Source organism: Convolutriloba macropyga, chromosome 4 (assembly GCF_964194025.1).
Source record: "Convolutriloba macropyga chromosome 4, txConMacr16.3, whole genome shotgun sequence".
In the NCBI taxonomy this organism is placed as follows: domain Eukaryota; kingdom Metazoa; phylum Xenacoelomorpha; order Acoela; family Convolutidae; genus Convolutriloba; species Convolutriloba macropyga.
The window spans coordinates 60,458,174-60,471,292 of NC_134471.1; the positions used below are offsets into that span (position 1 = coordinate 60,458,174).

The window sequence follows — 13,119 nt, forward strand, 5'->3', positions numbered from 1 at the left end:
GCTGTGCATCAATTAATTGCATTGCCGTTAAACTAGCCGGATTTATCTTCCGAGTTCCGTTAAACTAGACAAACTAAGTTGCCGACTGCTTTTGAAGTGGAAACCATTAATTGGCAACCTCCGCTTTACTTCCCCATTATAATTGCCGACTGCTTATTCCAGGGGCCCAACTACACAAAAGCAATTCATTTTGAAGCGTATTTAAATCCTCCAAAATCGCCTTTGTCATACTTTACTGTTGTCATGTTTTCGAAAAATTACATGTTATATAGCTTTTAATCAACATTATTATTAATAACATGAACATTTATAAATGATTATAACAAAAAATTTATAACATATTTAAACATAACCGACTAACGTCGGAGCGAATTGCTCTCAGACGACAGTTGAGTGGTTGGCTTTGTCACTAGCTAGCTACGGTTTAGTGAGGCTAGCTTTAGATTAATGGAAGGGGTGTGACGTGATAGCAGCGGGGGTGAATAGGGGGTCAACCTCTACGAACCGCCCTTCCCACCATAAGTATAGGTCTCCAAAACAGTTTCTGTGAATCGCATACTTTGAGACTATTGTACTGAAAAGCTCTAAGAAAAATTAATGCCCGCAGGGCGCTACCTGTTTATCCGTTTTTAGGAAGAAAAGTCGAATGGGTCAGACGAAAAATCGGTCAAGCGAAGAATCGCATGAAAAAGACCTACAGGACTAATATTATTGCTACAAACTTTGCTTGAGAGCAATAAATAACATGAAAAATCTAAATATTTGTAACAAGCAATTATACAGTTTTTCAATTTATATTGTTTCTTCGAACGTTAATCAATCTTTAAGCTATAATTTCAATCAATTAACACATTTTCCCTGACTAATATTCTTTTAGCCTTCAATTATTTTTCGCTCAATTTTTCATAGCCACTTGACAATGAAATGAACAAAGATGAAAATTTAAGAAACGGGAAATAAATTATCGGCCATTAATTGGTAACAACTGTTTTTGATGACAAAAAGCAGCGTAGATTTTGTTCATTATTTTCTTCGTTAATTAAAACCTTACAAGTGAAAGTAAATTGAATTATTCATGCCGCCGAGAAATCATTTTCCGTTTTACGAGAATTTATCAATTTTTAACAATTTCAAACATTTTTTTAAAACGTAAGCATCCTTTTTTTTGAAGTCAAAAAAGCATATTTTTAAACATAACCGGCAGATTGCCGGAAAATAGCCGCCGTTGATTCCAATAAGCATGATTGGGATTGAAATAACAGAAAATATTGAAAAAAAAAAGATTTTTGTACAAAAACATTTTTAAGTCCGATTTATTTTGATGGCATTTCGTAGTTGAACATACTTCTGTTTCTTAGAGAGAGGCTACAGGGGCTACTATCAATAACAATAAGCACTACAGAGAGGTAACTAATACTAATAGGAACGACGTTCAAATAGCGGGCATCTAAAATTGGGCTTTATGGGTTTATCCCGTTTCTATTTCTGACTTCATTTTTTTATACTGACTCTGTTCATTTTGAATTGCTTTGCTGAGCAACTGATGTTCAAAATCACTTTTAGCAGAATGAGAGAAGAGAGAAACTAGCCTAGAGAAGTCAAAAAGATTTCACGCAAAATGTCGAAAAGGCGGCAAAATGAGGTAAAGCGAAACATTTTTTCATTCGACGAAGTAAAAAAAAAAAATAGGAGCGCTATAATAGCCGGCTGAGAAGATGAGGGCGGCTATTAATCACTAACTAATTTCGTTGGCCCACCAATTCATTTTTGACTCAATCCTCCCTGCCCATTACCCCATCAGGTTTGGGTGTTTGCCAATGCTCAGACCATTATAAAGTAGCATACTTTGGTTGTGTTTTCTCTGAAAAACTTGTTCCAACATCCCAAAGCAAAAAAAATCTGCAGCTTTTAGGATCTAGTGGTGCTTTCTGCAAAGTAACTGTAGATAATCCACTTACGCGAAAGACGATACAAGAAACTCTTGAAAAGGAAACATTTCAAGGTCTTCGAGAGTTCAGCTTCTGAAGGAGAATCCGCTCGACTTCTCGCTTGTTTGTTCATGCTCGAGCATGGTTCTGTGCTGTTTAGAGTTAGCGCAAAATACAGGTTGGGTGTACCTATCTACAGCGCAGGAAATGCCCGTTCTGTAGAGCACAAGTACTTGAAATCTATGGTGATCCTGCTTTTTCGTGTCATGGAGAAGCAGTTGCAAGACACGGCCGAACTTCTCACCAGTAGTTAGAAAAAGAAACTTACACCAGAAAAAAAATCACACCCGGAGACATTCTTCTTCCTTACTCGGAAAGCAGGCGAACTTCCTGCATTTGGTGTAACTGATAATTCGTCGCTGCAATCAACTTTGTCACTAAATGCGGCTACAATGGCAGGTTACGCACTTGTGTCCGCGAAAATATTTCCTCAACGACGATAACTGCTCAAAAATGGGGATCATATTTTTTCCTCTTGCAATCGTAGTTTTTCGTGGAATATCGGCAACTTTTAAATCACTCAAGCGCTTGTCTGTAAGTGACAATCGCTCTTTCCTTTGCTGAATTACATTACTTACTCCAACAACGACAGGGAGATTATTTTAACCATTGTCACCTGATAAGGGGTTAAAGTACAAAGTAACGAACGGAAATCGGAAAAGGAATATAGTTAACACTCCGTTGTGATATAATACTTCGAAGCGAAGCAATCCGTAAGGTCAATATAAACATCAATTGGATGTCTCAAAATTCGTTATACTCTTTTTAAAAAATTCAAAAGTGCTCCCTAAACAATTGTTCGCTGTTCCTTTTTCATTTGTTTGACCAAAATTTTGATAACCAAGCTGATTTAAATTGAATGCCGATATCAGCTTTAAAAACTTGTAAATATTTTGCAATAAGATTTGCTTTATACACATACCTGTTTTCATGTGCTTTTCTCTATTTTGTCTTTTCAGGTAACTTCTATAGTTATTTCTATAGTCTACTTTCATTCCACAGTCTACTTTCTATAGTCTACGAACATTCGAGTCGTTTCCGTTATTAACTGAATGTTTTTGTTTCGACAATCTTCAACGATTAAAAAAGTTTTTATTAGACGAGTTGTTACTACATGAAAAGTGGTAAAAGAATCTTGTACATAATAATTGCCAGACTTTGCTTACGTGCACTTTAAGTCATTTCTTTAAACTTGCAACTTCTTTTCGTGCGAATACGCACATTTGATGCCCTTTGACATCACGGCTTTAAAATGAGTTTCAATAACCGCTTTTATTTGTATCTCATTGGTCTTCAAGGGTTCAAAACATAAAAACGCGCAAGAAAAGTTGAATTTAAATAGCTCATCGGGAATCAACCAGAAAATAGGCTCTCGATTATACAAACTTTTGTATAGAACTTTTCTTCCCTTCCTTCAAAACAACTAGTTTTAAACATTAACTTTCATTAAATTTTTTGCATCATAACGTTACTATTATCAAGAACAGTAATTGATCAAAAACAATAGCACCAATTTTCCAAGTCACATTTACATGATTAAAATAATCGGTAGTCGATTCACAGACATTTATCATGCTAGACAAGGCTTTTCTTTCAGATTATTAATTTGTTTATAAGCTGTAAAGTCGTGCATTATCTGTCAATACACTCTATCGACCATACTTGATGACGTAGTGGACTGTTGACTGACAGTGGTGGGTGGTCTATTGTGTGGATGATGAGGGTGGTGGTGGTTATGGTGTCTCTGGCTCATATCTGGCGGGTGATGATTCAAGTGTCGCCTCATTCCTTCAAAGCAGGACTCCTTGTTCTTCACCAAACTCAAGAGCGGCTCTTCCTGAAACAAAACAACGTTGACGTAAAGAAATCGATCTGCGAAAATTCGCCTCAATTGGCAAGATTCAGCTAAAAATTCGATTAACAGCTCGGTAAAAAATGAATGCTTCACAATTTAAAGGGAATCAATTGCTGCATCCTTCTGTTGATAAACTGATAAAACGGACAAATGCGTAAACAAAGAGGGTTAAAGGACCAATGCTACATATTAGAATAGTTGGCAGATTGCCGGTAAATACTTTTACTTTAATGCGCTCGAAAAACGATAGGAAAAAAGAAGGGGTTCAAGATCTAAATCGTTAATAAAATAACCAAACAGAAAAGAATACTCATTGAATACATGCAGCTCATGTTAAACTCGATCATAACCCTGAATCAGTGATATAAGCAATTTTTAAGTAGGAGTAAAACTATCAAATAAATCATATGTGATGTTGAGTGGGTATTCCATTTTCCGAAAATTGGTCCTTGAAACGTGAACTTCCGTCTTTCCATCAATTATTAATCGTGTGAAAGACCAATAGAGCTGGCCCGCCCAAATTATTGCTCCCGTGCTCAACGGTTTATTCCACCCCTGGAGTCAAAGAGTCAAACAGACTGACCAAAATTGGCCGTACGAAAAAATCGCAATGTGATGATCTAAAGGGAAGTGTTTCATCATGCCGAACAGATTATCAATAAAGGGAGATCTCAAAGAGCACAGTTTGCGTGAAAATCATCAAAAAAATTCCAAAATATGCAATAAGAGACTCTGAAGACCGTGAGCTGCCCTGTCAGCTATCATTTTTTGAAAGATCATTGTCCCTTAAGGGGTCCAGAGAGAAAACAAATGGAAGTCGTGGTTCAACCGGCCTGGCTGCGAGGCAATCGATATGATTATTAACAACATACAGATAATCTTCACCTGATCGGCGCAAAAATTATCTAACTTGGATAGAGAATTGCCTCAGAGCAAATGAATTTTCCGCACCATATAAAGTTTGTGGACTAATTGCACTTGTCAAATTTCTCAGCTTTCGACCTATTGGTTTTCAGAAACTTTTAAGGAGAATTGACCGGAGCAAAATTAAAGGCGTAAAACAAGATCGTCAATACGTTCAATTGTGTTTGGGTTATGGAATGGTATTGTACACGCAATTCACGCTCTTTGCCGTTGTTTGAACAGTGACAATACAGATGCAAGCCTCTTTATTTATGGCAAGATGGCATACAACATTCTTAATAGACACTGCACAAAAAATATTCAAGAAATCTCACCATCCGTTTATAAAGCAGTGGATAGTTCCTATAGTACACCTGATCCTTTCCATTCCAACCATTGATCTATTGCAAAATCAAACGGTCTCCCATTCAGGACACGCCGATAACAGTAACGCGTCCGGTATGTTTGAATCACTCAGCAAACAATTGACAGCCTGAATCAACCTCAAAAATCCTTCGCTTAAAATGTAATCAATTGCCAGTCATCTCATCGCTAAACCAAAACACGTTGGCCAGGCCAGAAGGCTGTTTTCAGGATTATAAGCAGATGTTGATAAAGGTCATTGGGCTCTAGGTTCAATGCTTGGCTAGATGAACACTGCCATAGTTTCACAAAAAGAAGTTGACAAGCTAATCTAACCTGCTCAGATCAGAAAACTCGCGAAGCAAGGCGATATATCACAATATGTAGCAAGTCAACAAACGGAGTACAATGTAAAAACACTGCAACATCAGCTACGAGCTCCAAGAAAGAGCTTCAAGAATCAGCAAAATAGAAAAAGATCTGCTAGTAGCAAAAATAGACATTATTTCCTTTGGTGAAAAACAGAGATTTTGTCACTCCCAATAGAAGGTGGCCTTTACATATTACTATCAAAAGACAAGGCTATGAACAGTAATAAATCTGTTAAATTGTGAGGACAATTAACCGAAGAAACCAGCGTCTTAGATAGTTTAAAAACGTGAAAAGATATCCTTAAAATAATCAAGAAAATGTATAAGCGAGTCGAACAAAAAATGCTGCTAAAATCTCTCATCAATTAGAGGTATACTCATTTGATTTAGTGATGCAAAAAAGTTTGTGACGGCCAATTACTTCTCCACTTATTAGGTGCAATTAAGAATTCGCCAGAGGAGAATTTAAAGATGGGATTGCACTCAGATAGATCCCGTCCAGTGAAGCCACCATTTATGAGCGCATCTGGGGAAGTCTTGAATTATGTAGCTCATGCTTTCTGCTATCCAAAAGGTGGCTACACTCATTTAAGGCATGATGCTCGACTGGACATCAAAACTAACGGCTGCTTTCAATTGTGGTTCAGAAAGCCTTTCCTTGATGTGAAAGTGTTCAATTCGTTTGCAATAGTTGCACCGACCGAGAAGCATACCGGATTCTCAGAAAGTTCACCAGACCATTAAAAATGTAAAGTACGAGTAGGCAATATTTAAAGAGGATAATGCCACCTTCTGTCCCTTAATCTTTTGCATTATAGGTGCTGGTCCGTCAGCGTCGAAAGCCAGTCAGAAAACGCAAGCCAGAATAAGTGGGAAAAGGATTCTTATTGAGACTGATGACGTACATCTAGTACAACAAATAAACGATATGATATCAATAGAAACTGATTTTGTTACTCTAATTACGACAGAACCTAGTCGGCTTTATTCAGTTCCACTGTCTGTCGGGTGACGCTATTTTTTACTGCAATCATTCACCGACTGATCAAAAATTTCTCAAAAAATAGTGCACCGTTTCAGTGGAACTCATAAAATCGACGCTGACAGCTTGCATTCATACCTTAAATGGCTTCGTATGCAGATAGTGGTGTTCTGAGGCTTGTTCGGCTGTTAGCCTTTTGTGGGGATTTAGCACCAGTAGTTTGTCCAGAAGCTCCAGACTCTCCCTCGCCTTCATGAACTTGGCCAGCTTGACCATCAGACACCGGCTGTACTTCTGCGGAAGCTGAAACTTCTTGTAAAGCTCCAGGTTCACCACTTCTGGCCACGTCTAAATTATACATTACAAAAACACCATTAACTTCAATCATGAGTGCCCATTTGAGTGCATTCTGTTTGAACATCCAAGCCTCCCATAATAACCCCAAACTCGGCAAAATTCGGACAACGCCGTAAACTAGTATGCAAATAATTAAAACTAATTATATGAATTTGAGTTAAATTAGGTAAAGCTTTTATAAAAGGATTTAAAAACAAAAAATCTTGTCTTAAGAGTCTGAAAAAAGCGATCCAGCAATGTGACTATGAAGAGTAATTCCCTTTACCTCGGCTCCTCCCGTGTTACCGGGAGTACAAACAAAAAAACTAAGGAGAACTCGACTAAGATAAACTACGGAGTGCCGCTACCTACGCAATGAAAATTGACGAAATAAAAACAAAGTGCCTCAAAATTCCCGCGTCGTTGGCCAAAATGCTAGAGGAAGAAAGTAAAAGCGCTAAAACATACCAAAATAAAACTGAAACCAAAAGATAACTGCAAGCGATCCCCTTTGAAAAAGATACACTGAAAGCATTTTTTTCAAAGCTTCAACAAGTGTTCTAAATTGGAGTGCCATTTTAATTTAATAATACGTCATTATACTGAATTCAGTTGAAGGCCACCAATCTTAATATCAATTCTGATAGGCACTTCCTCTAGATATTGTCTATGACCTGAAGCACTATGAACTAATGACTGGCCTTTATCTGCTGCTCTGGTTTTAATTTTGCTTTCTGAACTAAGACCGTGTTCACTACATAGTGTACACTTAATTGAAAAAGAAATCTAAACTACAATCACGTGAAACAGTGAAAGAGGTCGGTCAAAAAACCAAGCGTGGTGTAGTTGGTCTGTTTGAAAAATGAAGAAGTGTACGTAAATTAAAGCGAACGAAACGGTAAGGTAAAAAAGCACGTTTTGATACAAAATCCAAAGAATAGAAAGCAAACCTTAAAAACATCTGAGCTGACCAACATTTCAATTGATAAACGATTTCAATTGATAAACGTAAGGTGAAAACTACCGACTGTGAACAAAAATCAACCAAAAAAAAATTTGTTGAAACACTTGGTCCCAATTTACATTACATTTAGAGTTTATAAAACTCACGCCGCAAAACGACCCGCAGTTTCCTTCCACTTCTTATTTCAGCGTCATCAAAACATTACTCCAAGTTGACTGCATGAAAGGGGTAAATATATCTAAATAAAGCAACCAATTTCACTCAAAAGTCTGTAATCCATAATAAAATAGAGCGCATAAATAATGCCGTTATGGAGTCCATAACGGACGCTATTAAATTGAGAAATTGTATACAGCGATTAAAAAATTATTCTTTAGTTTTTCTTATATTTTCTCATTTCCCAACGACGAGCTATGAGGCAGTGTTGCTTATCCTGTATGAACTGAAATAAGAGAAAACATCCAAACTGCTTAATCTCAGTGAAAGCCGAATATTCATTTAAGAAGATCGTTCTATAAACCTGGGATCATAACGTGTAAATAAAAGTTGAAGCAAAAATGACGATCAAATACGCGTCAGTACAATTGAAGTATTCCAAAAAAAGCCACCTCTGGTTAGGCGAATAAAGAAAATTGTCCATGCTGTCGAATATTTTGACATAGCGTTTAAATTTATATTCTGGGTACCATTAATGTAATGATAGTGGGCAGAGAGAAAACGCAAAATAATTTCCAAAAAAGCAACTTTTAAAGTATTGAGCTTGTATTTAGCAATCTGCAAATTGCGGTCAATATAAAGCATACTTCCTGGCAGTCGAACGCATTGTATTTTTTTATTTTTTGGTTAATTTTTGGTTCAAATCAAACTAGTATGGGTTAAGCCCCGCTAATAATCTCAACAATGCCGGTAACTTCAAAAAGTTAAGCCTACAAAAATTTCTGCAAGTTCAGATGGCACACGATTCAGCTCAGGAAGTTGATTCCACAGCAAATGAATCAGAGAAAAATCCTCTTACATAATTTGATTTACACTTGGGCACCAGGAAATTATAATCATTGTCGTCACGTAACTACCAAATCCAAAATTGGGCTTCTCAGACAGTGCTTTCCTGTCCTTAGCCCGCCATATTCATGTCTCTAACAAGCGCTCTCCACTGACTACGAAATCCAGCAATTTCCTTGGTCAAATCAAACCATTTCTTTTCCCAATTCTTCAATGAGTTTGGGAGGCTTAACTTGTTTTTTCAGATCGTCTCGGACAATTGTTCTCCAGCTTTTTCGTTTTCCTCCAGGAAGCCTTCCAACTCTCGCCTCTTTCAAATTCCAACACGGCGTTGGGGATGTCAAGCGTAGAACATGTCTCAGCCATTTCATTCGGCGTTTTTTTATGGTCAAGGGAATCAGGTAACATTTCGCAATGGATGACACTATTTCTCTAGGGAGGTCTTGCCCTTTGTGGAGACATCGTCGTAGGCAGCGGAATTCAAAAGATAGTAAATTTCGCGGTCAGATTCTTTCATTGGCCAACTTTCACATCCGTTTAAAGGTACACTTCTCACGCATAGCTTGTACAACTTGAATTTGATTGATTGAGGAATGTTTCTCTGCTTCCATATTTTCTTCAGGTAATTAAAACTTCCTGTGGCTTTTCAAATTCTAGCTCTGACTTCCAATGTTAAATTGCCGTCTAATTGAATTTTGCTTCCCAGATATGAGAATTAATCAACACGCTAGTTCATCGCCGTATACATAGAATTTCTGGTATTTATCATTTCAGCAGAATTCAGTTATTCCAGCGTTCAGTTGTAGGCTGACACGTGATGCATTGTTAGTAACACTATCAAGTAGCTTCTGTGCGCCATTAACAATGTCATCAATTAGGCAACTATCATCTGCATAATCAAGGTCTGCTATCATCATGTCGTCTAGAGTAATGCCTAACAAATGATTTGAAAGCGCTTGTTCCATTATCCAGTCACTAGCAAGATTAAACAAAATTAGGGAAAGGATGGATTCTTCTCTAACTCCACAGACAATTTTAAACTTGCGTGACATTGCATTATAAACTAGAACTTGACTGTAGGTTTCAGAGTACATTGCTTTTAAAACGTTTAAAGTCTTCTCGGGAAGTCTGAGATTTTTGCAGATGTTCCAAATGCAATTCCGATCGACGCTGTTGAAAGCAGCTCTAAAATTTATGAAGATTAGATTCGTCATTCTCTTAAACTTCGCGTTGCTCCAGGATCTGCCAAATTGCCAAAATTTGGTCCCTACATCCTTCGTTCGACTTGAAATCGGCTTGGTTAGGCCGTCTGCAAAATAACGGTTCCAATAACTTTTACATAACTGCTTCGAGTATCTTAAAAACAATCGCTAGAAAAGATAAACCTCTGTATTTCGTGCAGTTGGTTTTATCGCCCTTCTTGAACAGAGTAATTACTACTGTGGTTTTCCATTCGTATGGCATCGATTCGTCAGCCCATATAATTTGCAGGAGTTGGGTTATGTTATGTGTAACTGCATTGCGTCCTTCCAGATACAGCTCGGCAGGAATAATGTCCAGTCCGGCGGCTTTGTTTCTTAATTCATTTTGGCTTCTTTTACTTCTCAGTTCGTCGGAGGATTAATGCAAACGTCTGAGAAGGGTTTGGACTACTCGCCAGTTATCATGGTAGCCGCTGGTGGTGGGCGGTTCAGGAGGCACCCGAAATGGTTTGCCCATTCTTCATATCTCTTTTGTGTCCTCAACTGTGTGGCCATCAGCATTCTTTATCGTTTCACTGATACAGACTCGTTTATGAGCTAACTGTTTGATAATTGAGTAGACTTTTTTGAGTTGTCGTTTTCATCTGCATTAATCATTTCTTAAGCGAGGTTGTAGTAAGATGTCTTGTCTCTCCGCATTTCTTTTTAAAATCTTTTTCCGTAGTTCAGCTTTTCTTGACCAATTGCGAGCACGGGCACGTTAATTAATGAGCTCAATGGTATCATTGTTGATCCATGGGTTCCTTCTCTGTTAAGTTTTTTTCAATTCTTTTCTGCTGCTTCGTGAAGGATTGTCTTCAGCTGTGCCATTGTGCCTCGACATCAACACCATCGCGTGTTTCCTCTGCTTCCTCCAATTTCTCATGTATCATATCTCTAAATTTCTCAGCTACATCAGGCTTGCGCAGGGATTCTAAGTTGTAGCCTTTTTGCTGTACGCTTTAAGTTTAAACTTGACATCTGAACTGACTCGTTTATGGTCTGTGTCGGAAAAGAAAACATGTTTGTTATAGAAGTTCTCCACCTTCTTGAAAAGAGGATATAATCTATTCCATTTCTACTTTTCTTGTCATTGAAACGCCAGGTAAATAAAGAATGTTTCTTTTCCTGAAATGTAGTGTTTGATATGACGAGATCATTCAATACTGCAAAGTTGGAGAGTAGTTCGCCATTTGTATTCCGTGTGCCCGTTACAAAGAGTCCGATACTTTGCTTTTCTCCATCTAGAGGCAGACCTACTTGGCATTGAAGTCTCCGGCGATTATCAAAAACGTCTTTTCGAGGCACGTTTTTGAGTCAATTTTGTAATTCTGAAGAGAATTGTTCCTTGTCTGATTCACTGCTGTCTTCAGTTGGGAGTATGTACAGATAAAGGAGATTGCAACAGGAACAGCATGTAGTCTCATGTAGCACAACCTGGGTCCGCATGCTTTCCATTCCATTACATTGTTTGTCAATCTTGAATGTATACATATTGCAACTCCGTGCACTCCTTGTTTCTCGTAACCAGAGGCAAACATTTTGTAGCTGGGCTCACCAGAGGAATCTTGAATAGGCTCGGTTGTGTCACCAGCTATCGTCGTTTCTCGTAGACACACAATGTCGATTCGATGACTCTTCAGACCGTCGGCCAGCAGGTGTCTTGCTTCGGGTTTCAACATTGTACGGATGTTCCATGTCGCGATGCGGCACCCAGTTTTTGCTATTTTGCAATTGTTTTGGGTAGTCTTTTGCTCGAGTCTTCAATTGGGTTGTGGCTACATTTTACATATGAGCTGACTGACTGACTGGTAGCCAGTAAAGTTCAACATAGGTCGGAATTAATGATGAACAATCAAGCTGACTGGAGAACTCATAAACAGCTGAAGCTTTGACAATTAATCGTTTGGCAGACCGTAATATAAAAAGTTGCAAAAATCAAGGCGCGATTTGAACAAACACCTGATCAGCTCATTTCCATCAACTCTTTAGCTTCGATTTGACACCGAATTAATTTTACCAGGGAAAAAGTCAGCTCGAAGAAATCTGATACCGGACGGTAGTTTGACAAAACTGAGTTAAGTTGAGACTTTTCAAGTAACGACGCCAATGCCGTTCAACATATTTGATATAGCAGTAAGAGTTTCAAAGTATTTTGAAGAATTTTTGCTCAAATTGTCAACACAAAGGCCATTTCGTTGGATGTTAAAAAAACAAAATTACCTCAAACTTTTGTACAAAAAAATCAAACTATCTACAAGGTATTCAGGTCCTAACCGCACATCGTTTTCCTAGCATCGATTGCAACATCCACAATAGGCCAATTGAGTAATACCAGCAATCGTATTATTTAAGAAACTGTATTGTCTGCGACTAAATTGATGCAAATTCAAGGAATAATTTCAAAGGGATGAAAGGCTACTTGCCTCTTAAGCATTTAAAAAACAGTACGTGTCCTTTCCTTTTTAACGACAAATGAACTTGACTGATTGTTTTTTGAAAAACAGAAAGTAGCCTTTGGTTAGGCGATAGGTTATTCGAAAGTCAAGTCATGAATAAACAAATTATTATATCACGCTATAGTCACTGATAAAATTCAAATTCAAAAAATACACCAATTTGGAGCCCCTTTTCATTTATGTTTTAGTAGTGAACTGCCGCCACTTGAGTTCACCTGCTTAAAATTGTGAAGGAGAGAGAATTTTAAATCACGCAAAACGAAAAAGTCAAGGGCGCAAAAGTCACTCGAAAAGTCAAATCGGTCAAGCAAAAATTTTGCATAAAAAAGACCAACACATTTACAATAATTGCTTAAAACTTCGTTTGAGAGCAATTAATAACACTTAAATTAAAATGCGACCTGGTGACCGGTTCAAGACGACAAAGCGAAGTCAACTTTAGTTTACCCGCCGAACAGTCGCAGCTACAACAAGGCAACACTCACAAATGTCATTAAAGATAACCCCTAACGTCGGGCGAATTGATCTCAAACGGCTTCGGTAGTAGCGAACTGAGGCTTAGATATGCTGGTATTGGGGGTGGGGATGGGATGAGCGGAGTAGGAGTGAGGTAGGTGGGGGGAGGGGTCTGTAGTATTACTATGCATAAGTTCCT

The 13,119-nt window shown here is 38.0% G+C and overlaps 1 protein-coding gene across 2 annotated transcripts in view; it reads right to left on the bottom strand.

Moving 5' to 3' along the window:
* Positions 1–3,412: 3,412 nt before the first annotated feature.
* Positions 3,413–13,119, bottom strand: part of LOC142337798 (cyclin-dependent kinase 9-like) — a 209,603-nt gene continuing 199,896 nt past the window's right edge. For both annotated transcript variants that reach the window (XM_075387317.1, XM_075387318.1), the window contains exons 7-8: positions 6,601–6,810; positions 3,413–3,825 (exon numbers count right to left, since the gene is read on the bottom strand). In XM_075387317.1, the coding sequence (XP_075243432.1) occupies positions 3,628–3,825; positions 6,601–6,810 (408 nt within the window). In that variant the 3' untranslated portion in view covers positions 3,413–3,627. The remainder of the gene's footprint in view (positions 3,826–6,600; positions 6,811–13,119) is intronic.